This window comes from Drosophila gunungcola, unplaced genomic scaffold, assembly GCF_025200985.1.
Source record: "Drosophila gunungcola strain Sukarami unplaced genomic scaffold, Dgunungcola_SK_2 000001F, whole genome shotgun sequence".
In the NCBI taxonomy this organism is placed as follows: Eukaryota; Metazoa; Arthropoda; class Insecta; order Diptera; family Drosophilidae; genus Drosophila; species Drosophila gunungcola.
In genome coordinates this window covers 6,590,279-6,602,911 of record NW_026453197.1, presented here as the reverse complement: position 1 = coordinate 6,602,911, position 12,633 = coordinate 6,590,279, and the positions used below count along the sequence as shown (strand labels likewise).

The 12,633-nt window shown below is 41.5% G+C and overlaps 1 protein-coding gene across 4 annotated transcripts; it reads right to left on the bottom strand.

The window, feature by feature from the left end:
• Positions 1–7,151: 7,151 nt before the first annotated feature.
• Positions 7,152–11,893, bottom strand: LOC128262071 (carnitine O-acetyltransferase). 4 transcript variants are annotated; one of them, XM_052996104.1, is made up of 4 exons: positions 11,746–11,893; positions 9,119–11,695; positions 8,124–8,572; positions 7,152–8,061 (listed from the first exon to the last, which is right to left on the bottom strand). In XM_052996104.1, exons 1-4 carry the CDS (start codon positions 11,782–11,784, stop codon positions 7,218–7,220), a joined length of 3,909 nt encoding a protein of 1,302 aa, XP_052852064.1. In that variant the 5' UTR covers positions 11,785–11,893; the 3' UTR covers positions 7,152–7,217. The 4 variants fall into 4 exon arrangements, with proteins under 4 accessions (XP_052852064.1, XP_052852065.1, XP_052852067.1 ...); XM_052996105.1 differs by having other exon boundaries at positions 7,152–8,058; XM_052996107.1 differs by lacking the exon at positions 11,746–11,893 and having other exon boundaries at positions 9,119–9,593; positions 9,668–9,849.
• Positions 11,894–12,633: the final 740 nt, after the last annotated feature.

Genomic DNA, 12,633 nt, shown 5'->3' with positions numbered 1-12,633 from the left:
TAGAAAATGTATGCTATTTTATGTTAGTTGCCGAAGTTCAGCCATCAGCTTTAACCATGTATAACTTAACAAAAGGAAGGTTATCGGGTTAAATTAAATCGATTTCCGCATCATGAATATGTTTTATTAGTACTTTTCAGCGGGTAAATCGATAAAGGATATTCGGTTACCATCAAAAGTAATTTTTAATGAAAGATTGATTTTTAAATTCGCAATTAATATAATTAACTGTCTCGACAAATCAATGAAAATACAAAAATCGAACGAAACAATCAATTATTTCAAATGAAATGCAATTACTATGCAAATTCTCTTGCCACATTCGAATGTTCGACTGTGTACATATAATTAAACATTTTGACGTGTAAATTTGGAATTTAATTTAAATGATTACTTTTGTTTTTGCCCAGCCAAAACAATGATAAAATCGAAAAGTGAATTGGTGGTATAAATCAAATAATTGTGAAGTTGTTTCCGCAGGACGACCGTCTGTTTGCTGCTTTGGAAATGATTTAGTTATGTTGTTAAACATATAGGCATAAAAATCGCAATATTGTTGTTTTAAAAATTGTTAAATTTTAAAAATAGCTATATATAGACTTTGGATTGCTGAACCCTGCTTCCTTTCTTGTTTTAATATTTTTTAAGATTGTAATGGTTTATTATTTCAGAATAACCGTTTTTAATTTTATTGAAATCAGAAAACAATGTTATTTAGGTGCCATAAAAACGATCGAATAATTCATCAGAATTATTATATTTTATTATATTTTTGCCATAGCTGAAATTAACTTCGGCTTACCGATGTTTGCTTCCTCCTTGTTCAAATTTGCTTACAGTTTATAGTTTTTGTTTTCAGTTTCTGTCTTTTTAAAATTGGTAATCGAATTACAATAAGCAAATGGGAATAATCATAAAGGTCATGAAAAACCAAAAGCGCTTGAAATCATTGGAAAAATATGTTAGCTGTGTCTCAACACAATTGCCCTTTTAGTTGAATTCAAAACCTCGATTAAGTAAACGCAATGTGGCTAAAGCCTCTTTGTCTTGATTTTTTACGGAACAAACAAGAAAGGATAAAGAAGCCGGGTTTGAGTAAGATATGCCAGCCAGTCAGGAATTAGTTGCAGGTCGGTAAAAGGGCGGAAATATAAACTGTTGACACAGACAGCGGCCATCTTAAAGTTACCCCGCAAGTCATAGACACTAGGAATTAAAGTTAACTCGGATTTGGATTCGGATTCGGATTCGCCTTCCACTTTCAATTCAGCACCATCAGCAAAGCTTTTTACGCAGCCAACTGATTCAATTTATTTACTATGTCACTCTCTGTCTAAGACTCAGTAGATGAATGATGTCCCCTCCTGCCGGAGCTCACTTCATGGTCTGTTCTAGCTCTTAAGACTCTTAATGGCAGAGAAATCGTTGGCTTAGGTCTCCCCTCAGTTTCATATCCCCCCCCGTTTACTTGTCAATGGAGGGTAAATTGAATTGGGGACTGCTGCTTATCAGCCTTTTATTTACTCGCTTATCGAGTATAACGAAACTCTAAAAGTGATATAAGATATGGCGTCTCTTGTGCCAAATATTTTGCTGATGACAAAAGGAGCCAAAGTGCTGAATGATTTGTTCTTTGGGTTGCTCTTTCGAATCATGTTTCTTTGTAACACATGGTAACACAAAATAAAAAAGTGCAAGCAAACGTATTCAGCACTTTGAAAGTCCAGTCCTTAAGAAGCTTACTGGCATTAGTGGGTTCAATTCTTTGGAATGACATTAACCCCCTGAAAGGGGGATTCTGCCATCGATTGCTGGCCACAATTAATTACCACATTCGAGCAAAACAAATTCTGCATTTACCTGTTTTTCTTCTTTTGCATTCGCCCAGACAATTAACAGGCGGCGGCGTGTTGATTGTTGTTGTTGCCCCTCTGCGTTTAACAAATGCAAAAATAATTATAATTAATGCAGAGTTTTTGGCCTTGAACTTGCATAACCTGGTGTAGTCTCTCTCTCTCTCTCTCTCTCTCTCTCTTTTTCTCTCTCGCTCTTCGACGTAATTACTTAGTCGCTTGTGGTTCTGCTTTTTGGACAGGCCAACAAAATCGTCATCGGCATTGTCATGACCAGTTAGTGGGTGAGTCCCACCAAACAAATTTCGCATTCATATTTGTTAAGCCGCAGCTATAAAAAAAAAAAAAAAAACGTAGCTTAGCATTTAAATATTTTCAGCTCCGCTGAGCAGCGCAATGCAACTGCAAAAAAGCGCCAACAAAGAGCGGCAATAGATGGGAAAATTCAAATTCAAATTCAAGTACTGCTCAACCTCTCTGTGTGGCCAAGTTCAAGGTTAACATTTGCCTCCAAACTTGGCGAATTTCTGTTGAAACATCCACCGAGCCATATACGTTCTCCCGGTTATTACTCACCTTTGACAAGGCCCCAAAACGATCGCGAATGTTAGCCTGACTCAGAGAACGAGGCAGGGAAAAGGGGCGGCGGAGGTGGCGGGTCAGTCAAGTGCAGCCAGCTCAGCTCAGCTGATCTGAGAACGGCCACGGGGATGGCGGGGAGTGCAGTCACTCATTTCGCTAATTAATAACTCAGTCAAGTCAGCGGAGGCACTAAATCATACACACAGATGAAGGAGAGACCGGGCATCAGGGCAAGAGTCGATAGTTAGGTGATGCAGTTAATTGGGATCCATTACCAAGTGCCAAAGACTGGTACTCAATCTATAAAGCAAACACATTGGTGCAATCATTAAATAATATAAAAGAAAGGTAGGCGAACGATACCTTTGTAGAGAAAAACCAGATAAAACGCTATAGTCGAGTTCCCCGAGAAAATAAGAAAATGTTCCCATCAATATATTTGCAATAGTCCACAAAAGATATGTGTTATATAAACAATTGAACACTGCAATTATGTGTTAAATTCGTATGACTTTAATAAATATATTTGTAAGTGGTTTTTGGGATAATCGAAAGTCGAAAATCTTGCAAAACTACCATTGACAGAAAGTTAAGAATATAAAAAGTAGGAAAGATTCCAAAACTATGTGTTCTGCTCTTAATTGAAAGCAAAACTAGCGAAGAGTTCTAAGTCCAACCATCGGACTCCTTCCATTTGAAGCACTACTGACCCACTTCCCATTTGAATGCGGCGCCTTCTTGTTCTCTTGGGGGGCAAAGAGTCAACCCCCCATTATCATCTAGTATTTGCCCCGCCAGTTCTTATGCAACAGTGGCATATGCCGTTCGCGTTCTTCCAGTTCGCTCTCGATTTCTCGGTTGTATGCTCTTTGCTGGCTGCAATTTTATTGCTAAATTAAGTAATTGGTACAAGAAGCCGATTCCGCAGCCCTCCTCCCCTCCCTTCGACTGTCCGGCACTCGCTTTTGGATTCTGCAATCTAAATGTGCTGCTGTCTGTGCTTCTGTTTGCCTTTGTGCGGGTATCTGTATCTGTATCTGTGTATCTGTATCTGAGTATCTGTATCTATTAGACCGCCGGCGGCCTCGTATCTGCATCTGGGCATCGCGAGGCGGCACACAATGAGAAGCGCGCACTGTGCTCTTCCTCGGTATTCCACTTCTGCTTTCCATTGCGAATGTGTTTTGCAGATGCAGTCGAAGGAAGTGGGGAAGGGGGGACAACAGGGCGCATGCTGAATGCGGGCCGAGGCAAAAACCAAAATAATGCAAATACACAAAAAGAAAATAGAGTCAAAGAGGCCAGGCCAATGCAAGCACTCAACATGCGAGTGTGGGTTGCGCAATCTTGCAGATACTACTCGTTTCTGCTACTTGCATTCTGAAGATTCTTTTGGGGCATCGCACTTATTATATTTCCCTCCAGAACGAAATTTCAAGAAAACTGAACCGAAACTTTTTATGGCATCCAAATGGCCAGACGTAAAATGGCATTACAAATTAATAAATAAAGAAATCCATGCGCGAGGGAGCGAAGGGGCAGCGAGCACTCAAAGCAGATGAACTGAAATTCCAAGGTCGCTGGCAAAAGAACTTTTTGTTAGCATGTTTATGAAGATTTTTGAATTTACTTTTCGATGCCGCTGCTCATTTTTCGGTTCTCCTCGGGTTGTTTAAAGAAGAATTAGTCGACCGATCGTCGTTGGGCGCTTGGAAACTGGAATCTTGGGACTTAATTTGAGCTGAGAGAGTTGGGCAAACGGAGTCGCAGGTAATGCGACAAATGAATGGAAAGAGTGGCGTCGAAAAAAGTTTAATTTCAGTGCTAATTAACGACGCCGAATCGAAGCCAGCTCAGAATGCTGTATATACAAATGTTTGTGCACATTTAGCCAGCTGAATTTATGTGCACGGCTTTCTTTGAATTGCGCAGCAGCCAAGATCTCGAGGCTTGAGGGGATCGGTTCTGGATTTCGGGTGCTTCTGAACACTGGCCTTGACCCCAATGATATCAGAAAGCCATAAGCTCCCCGCTCCTTGGGTGAGTTCTATAAAAAGCACAAACGACGAAACATCAGTTAAGACTAATTGATTTTGGCTAAAATTGGTCAAAATGCGCAGCGGCGCAAGCGGCCAAGACACGAGCATCTACTCGACTCGACTCCGCTGCACAGACCAATTCAATCATCAATCCAATCCAATCCAAGCCAATCCAAACCAATCCAATCCAATCCAAAGCGAGATTCGCCTCAACGAATCCATCAACGACAAGCAACTGCTGCAAAAAGTAGTCACCTCTGGCACCTATCTACCTGCCGTATGACATCACCGCCAGCAACGACAATTACTCGGAATACAAATAAAGAATTGCGACCCCAACTTCGTTGCAGGCTATCCTCAAAAACTCAAAAAACTCAGAAACTGGCAACTGCAGCGTGGAGCATGACAAGGCACCAAATGGAAGGCAGAACAAGCTGGAAATTGGAATCGCAACTGAGAGCCACGCCAAACAAACAAACAACAGACTAACAATCGCTGTTCAATCGAATTCGTTGTCCAAGACGCGGTTTCAAAGCCAAGTCGATCGATGCTGCAGGGGCGCCATAAATGGCTAAGGCTTTGCGCCGATTACTCATACGCCATGTGGCCGGCCAAACAACTTGATCTTCCATCTGCCTGCATTTTGCGACCAGTATTTAGGTAGGTAAACGTCTCAATCACTTAAATCCAATAGAAAGTAAATTTTCCTAATGGAAGCCATGTAATTTTAATCATAATTGTAACTGCTTAAATATTAAAATGTTTCCATTTGTCAGTGAAACTAGTGCTTATAATATTTAAATTCAAAATTAAGTGACATTCGCTTAGTAAAGTTTAAAGAGGTTTTTTGCCATAAGATCAAATAATCCATTCATCACTCTTGAATAAACCCAATAAAGTGTCTCTGAGTTGAGTTTTAACCACTCTATTAGCCCAAAGGGGACTTCGCGGTTCGTCATAGAAACACTCTGTGATTAATGACCAAACTTGTCTGCTCTACGTTCACTTAATTGGTTAATTAATTTGTGTAAATTTTTGTAAATATTTAGTCGTTTAAGTGACGCACTCCTCCCTTCAGCTCGTTTTTGTTTTCACTCCCCGAAGAGGGGTTTGTGCCCCATATAGTTATAACAACCCGTAATTAGGCTTTCGAAGTTTTGTGGCCTTTTGTTTGACTCGTTTTTTTGTGTTTTCTGCTTGTTAACTTTGTTTTGTTTGAGATCATTTTCGGGTCCACCCCCTGCACCCTCGCCCCTCGCCCCACCACCCGCTCTTTTTCTCTGAGTGCCGGCACTCAAGTGGCAATTAGTGTTGACATTCATTAGCAGTGATTAAAATGAGATCAGATTGTGGCCGACGACGACGATGACGACCAGCACGTGAGAGGAAGGTTGACCGACGGATCACGCCCCTCGCATAGGCGTGTGATTCACACGAAGTGATTTGCGAACTAAACTAATACCCTTATTTAATTATTTTAACAACTTTAACTCAACAAAAAAGACCGCGTTTCACCGTCTCGAAAATATAATTATCGGAAAATAGGGGATTTTAGCAAAAATTTTTAAATATTTTAAATACTAGATTTAACTTTTGCTGTTAAATGTTATCATTATTGAAAGAATAATAAAGGGTGGCATGTAGAATTTGACTAAAAATATCAGCATACTGAATTTCGTTGCCAAAAGAATAGGATTTAGGTTGTGAAGTGAGACAAAGTGGCAACAAAGTGCCACAAAGTCAATTGAAAATAAGTCGCAAATCCCTGGAATGATTTGCTCAGCAGTAGAGAAGAGATATAGACACAGATGAACGTTCTATTCGCAGACTAAATTAGAATCCGCGTCTGCAAATCACATTCGCAGTGAGAAGCACCAGTGAATAGCAAAGAATGGAAAGAAATAGAAGAACACAGAGCACGCTTCTCATTGTGCGGAGCTGCAAGAGGTCTGATAGATACAGATACCCAAACACAAATCATTTAGATTGTGGATTCAAAAACGAGTGCAGGTCAGCCGAAAGGGGTAGGCTGCAGAGGCGTATTCTTGTACCAATTACTTAATTTAGCAATAAAATTGCAGCCAGCAAAGAGCACAGAGCATAAGAACTGGCGGGGCAAATACTAGATGATAATGGGGGGATCATGAGGGGCAAGAGGTGTTGACTGTTTGCCCCCCAAGAGAAGAAGGCGTCGCATTCATAAGGGAAGTGGGTCAGTGGTGCATCAAATGGAAGGCGGGTATATAACAATTCTATTTAGTTTTAGAACTAAGTTTAAACCTAAGTAGTCAGAAAAGGATTTAATCCATTGGTGGAATGAATAAATAAATAAATAAATAAAAACCTAAAACGGTTCCCACTTAACTGCTTCACCTATTAATGCAGCTATTCTTGTTGCACAAATATATTTTACTAATCCAATTTTTTAATAATACCCTAAATCGGCAGCTGAGTTGGCCGCTTTATTAATTAGCAAGCTGGCAGCGAGTGAGTGAGCTCCTCTCGTATGATCTTGAGTGGGCTGCATACTTTTCACTCTGAGTCAGAATTTTATTCTTAAAGAGAATTTCACGAGTCTCAAGCTTATTTCTTGTCAAAGGTGATCTTGTTATAAGCGTGAGTAATACGAAATCGTTTTTTTTCGCCGACCCTGAACTCAGTTAATGAGCCTGGTTAGTGCATCTGAAGTAATGCGCATGTGTATTTGCCAAGCTTTGATACCGAATTCAAGAGGGTTGCCCTTCTAGGGCCGAATTTCCTCGCATTTGCATGGATGTTCGCCCACGGGATCGCCACCAGTTTCCAGGATAAGTCTTCTCATGGCGTTCAGGGACTTTTTAATGGCTGTGCCATATTTGAATGGGCTAATTTGTGGGGAATTCTTCCATGCGGAAATGGCGAAAATGATCTTGTCTTCCTGCGGATTGTAGCAGCATCCGTAGCCGTCGGACAACAGAGGTCCGTAGGCCATGAAGCTCTCGTGGGATGTGGCCACCTGAGAGGTGAACAGCTGAAAGGATACCGATCTTACGAAACCCTTCGACTGAAAGAATTCCGGCGAGGGCATGCCATTTTCCAGGGCCATTTGCTGCAGCCCAAACAGATGGCGATCGATGCCCTGTCCAGTGATGGCCTCCTTGGTCAACCGCTCGTGGGCATCCACAGCCCTTTGCAGGGCCACCAGCTGCTCGTGCCTCGAGGCCGTCTCCGACTGCATGGCCAGGACAAAGGCCTTCGACTCGTTCGAGGTGGATCGTATGGCTTCGGTGCGGCCTTCGATGAAAATCCTCAAGTGAGCGGACTCGTACTGGGCAGGTATTTTCTCGTGGACCGAGTAGTAGGCCAGACCGAGGGCCAACTGAATGTAGCTGTCTGTGTTGAGACCCTGCGCCTTGATGAAGCACTTGCCATGGCACTCGAACTGGAACACGTTCATCTGTAGCTGACTGGCGATCCTGTGGATGTTTCGCATTGCCTGGCACATCCACAAGTTGATGCACTCGTTCGTCGCCTGAAACTTTAACAATGTGGATGATACATCCTTTTGTGGCTCACTGCTTTCGCCACCATAGTTCTCCTCGTTCCTGCTGATCAAATTTGAGGTTAAGAATCATATTAGCTGGATTTAAGACTCGTTTCAATTGCTTACACTTTTTGTTGCACAAAGTCCATTAGCATCGCCAGTGGCTGGCAGTCGGCAGGAGAATGCTCGTAGCAAAAGCCAGCCAATCCATTTGGGTTGACTATCAGCTGGATGGTCTTGTCCATCCACCTATTGGCGCTATTCTGGCGCAGTCCACCGCCGTGCAGAAGCTGGTGGGCCTGCACAATGCGCTCCTCTCCCTGGCAAATGGGCACCCATTCGTCCAGGCACACCAGGAACAGGGATTGCTCGATGGTCTCCACTGTGTCGGCATTGCCATGCGGACAGCTAAGAGCCGCATAGGCCTCCGCCCAGTTGCTTCTATTGTCGTGCGTCAGCAGGCCATAAGGTTCGCCCTTTCCGATAGGACAGTCGATGATCTCCTGGAGCGCATCCACCAGACTGGGCACATTCAACAGCTTACCGCTTTCGCAATAAATGGGCAACTTGTAGTACTAAGTGGTAAATCAGAAAGTTTATTAAGATGGCGATGTTGTACAGAAGGGAATAAACAAATAATATAAATGAAATACTTTGAAAGATGAATGGACTTTTTCGGTAAGTTTATACTGATAAATAAAATAATAGTAAAAACAAATTTTTGATTTTTAAGTAGACTTTGTATTTTAATTAAATATTAAATCATAATTTTAAATACAATGCTTATAAAAGTGCATGATTTAATTATAATTAACGTTCAAAATATTAGGACTAAAATAGTTTCTATTTTATTTAAACACATTTTATTTAATCTTAATATAATTTAATTTTAAATTAAATTTTCAGATAAAAAATCAACTCCAAAAATAGTCAAATAAAAATTTTACAAAATTTTAATAAAACCTCGATGGATAAAAATGAAAATGAATGTCATTTATAAACGCTTTACTACTAATTATTTTGTTATATAGTTTGTAGGGAAGTTAATAACGAAATGGAACTTTTAAGATCTTTTATATAAAAATAAATAAATAAACAAATAAATAAAATACCGTACTTACGTTGTTCTTGTGGACCACTACGACGTAATCGGCATCACTGAACTGTTGAAGGGTATCACAAAATCGGCCTGGTCTACGAATTGTACCAAAGATCTTGTAGAACTGGCTGTTGTCCAGGTCATTTTTGCCCATCTTGACAACTGGGATTTTGTTTTGGTCCACTAGCTGCTTGAATTCGCAAATGCCGTAAATCGCTTTGGCAGTGAAGGTGAGAAAATCAGTGGTCTCCGAAAACTCTTGGAGGGGAAAGGAAAGTCCGGGACTGGAGAAGACGGTCAGCGGGGCCTGATAGCCCAAATAGGCGGCACGAGTCCACCGGGGAGTCAGCCAATTGCTGCAATGTTCGGCCTCTTCTTCGAGCAGCTGCTGGAGATCATGGCCCTCGTTGTCCGCGAACTTCTTGGTCACTTTTTGCTCCTTTTCAAGTTCCTCGGCGGTGAGAAGAGGTTCGATACTGCTAAGGTAACTGGCGAGGCTTTGTTTCAGTGGTAGAACGGGAAACTTTTTCAACTCGGGTGTTTCTTTGGCTCTGCTAAAGTCGGGGCTTACCGGTGAATCGCATTGCTTCTTTGGCTTGCATCTACCATTTATTATTTTTGCTTCTTGAGGCTTTGATGGCGGTGCTTGGGAACAAGTCTTTTCTTTTTTCTTTGCAGAGCCCGAAGAATCTTTATGATCTACATCACTTGGCGATGTCTGAGGAGGAGCCTTTGCAGTTGTAGGGCTCACAGATGCTTTGATTTCACTAGGTGGTGGTGGCTTTGTCGGTAAAGGGGACTTTGCACCTAGGAGACTTGCTTTATCTTCTTGAATTTCTTTAACAGGCGGTAAAGGCTGTGATGAAGCTTTTTCCGGTAGCGAAGTAGCAGATTTACCTTTGCTTGCGGGAAGTCTTTTTACAGCATATAAAGCCTTCCTAAAACCTTCCTTTTTGGAGCAGTCCGAGGCACCCGAACTTTTCCTATCCGAAGAACAGGAATCTGTTTCGGACTTACAAGGCTTGACTTTGGCTGTGGCGCAGGGATTAGCTTTAGACTTGAGGCAATCCGCTTTGGCTGCTCCTCGTGGCCCATCCCTGCATGGATTTCTTCCCATTGGAAAAGCCGAGAAGAGTGGCATGGAAAAGCTAGAAGAAGGCGGTGGTGGTAGCTTTCCTTCATCGGGTTTCGTGTTGGTTTTAGGAGGACTGACTGGCTTATCCTGTCCTGGCTTTGGATTGGTATAACCCTGTGTCAATGTCTTTTCCTTTAAAGGATTTTCTTTTGATGCTATGTTTTCTGATGGCTTAGGCTTGGGTTGGGAAGAACCATGTGGAACGGCATCTGTGCCCGTAACATGAGATTTTGTAGCCTCTTTTTCAGAATAGGTGTTTTCTTCAGTTCTTTGCTTACATTGGTTAATACCCAGCGCTTTTTGTTTCTCCTTTTTCTTTGGTTTCTTGCTGGGTTTAGATTTGGGTTCTTTTTTGGCTTTGTCGCAGGTTTTAGGCTCTGGCGTTGGACACTTTGACTTCTCTGCACTTTTTTTGCCATCTTTACAGGGGTTTCTTCCCAACGGAAAACCTGAATGAAGCGGCATAGAAAATCCCACAGTTGGAGTTGGTGATAGCCGTTCTGAATCAGGGCTTTTTTGAGGAGCCTTGGCGACTTTTGGGTTAGCATGAGCCTTGGCATTTACAGAAGCATTTATTTTATCAGGAGATTCCACTTTTGATGAAGTCCTTCCAGGAGCATTAGCTTTTATCGAATGTTTCTCTAGAGCTGCGATATTTACAGGTTCAGATGTTTTAGGATGCTTCGTATTTAAAATATCTGTTGACTTTGTCTGTGCAGATTGTGTACCTTCACACGAAACGGAAGGGTTACAGGTAGGTTTTTTGGGCCGCTTACATTGTGACAATCCGTCAACACAGGGATTTCTTCCCAAAGGAAAAGCTGTTTTTTGCGGCATGGAAAATCTGTCGGCAAAATCAGGTGGATTGTGTGGACCTACTGCTTCTGATGGTGAAGCTTCGCTATTTTTAGGAGTTTTTGAAAGCTCTTTTAAAACGCTGCTTGATTGTTTTGCAGTGACTCCCTGTTGTGCTGTTATTGCTTTTCCCATGTACGGCTTCTCAGATTTATTTGTGTCATCTTCATGACATTTTTTGCAGTTTACTATAGTCATATCTGAAGGGCCTGGAAATTTAGCGAAAGTATTTTCATAACAGTGCTTACAGTTAAATATTTTCGGGGCTTCCAAATTAATTTCGGACTTTTTTGATTGGCTTCGATGTTGTGATTGAGTTTCCTGTTGCATGAGACAAGCTGGCGTTTCCTTCAATGTCTGACTGTTGGAAGCAGAAGGTGCCCCATCTTTGGAACCTGAGTTATTCGATGTTCCTACAGTGCTGGCCGATGCTAAAGCGCGACACAAAATTTCCAATGTGGGGGTTTCGGTTGCCTTCTTTCCACCTGGTCGTAAAAGTGCGGAAATTGTTAGCGGGCGGCTTTCAATGGCTTTTATTGCCACATCGTAGAGCTCCTTGGGCGGCAGATATGACTTGCCCTTGCTGTACCATCGGACCCGGTACTTGCACTGTAAGTTATATAATTATACAAAGAAGTACATTTGCCCGCGGAACTTACTATATTTAGGAAGCTTTCGGCGCCTAGAAGGGCCCTCATGCTGACAAATTTAAACGGAATGGGCCGAAATATCTGATTTGGGAGGCTTGTTTTCTATGGGATATACATAGCTTAAAATTTAGACATATTTCTGAAAGTAAAGTCTGGAAAATTTGCCTACACGTTTATTTATAAGTAAGTAGTATTTTGTAAATGTATGTTTAAAGTTTAGAATATCTTATAATCATTTCATTACTTTGGTCAAAATGTTTATGTTACTTAAAATTTGTAGGAAATTAATACTAAATTACTTTTTTTTTTGGGAATTTTTAAAGCAAGAAATCGTTAGCCTGTTTTAAAGCTTTAAGCATTGACCATTTTTGAATTTAATATCTTTAAATTTATTTCGAATTCATTCTCTTATTACTTTAACTATGTCGCTAACATATAGCTAACATGAGAGCCTCTTAAAAAGTTTTTCGCTTAAAGTTTCTGTTATTTTGTGCTTCCAAAAATCAATTTAAGTTTGCCCTTAAATGTTTTCCATCACTCTCGAAATTGGAGCTCACCAAACAATCTCCGGCGTCGCTTCATTACGCCATAGAACTTGGTGCTGGAGCTGGTGCTGGAGCTGGTGCACATGCATCGATGCACCGATGCATCAACTCCTTTCCGAGTTCCGCGAATTGGGCGCGGTAGACACAGAACGATGGAGCGGATGGAGGGGATGGAGGGGATGGTGGTCGGGCAAATATTAACAAAATCAACAGCCGGAGGCCTCGGCTTGATTGCTTTGCCAAGTGAAGTAGCCATATTATGATTATTGCGTACTCGCGAACTCAACTCACCGCAAGTGACGCAAACGAAGCTGAGCCCACAGAGCGAAAAAAAAATGCAATAATTGCATAT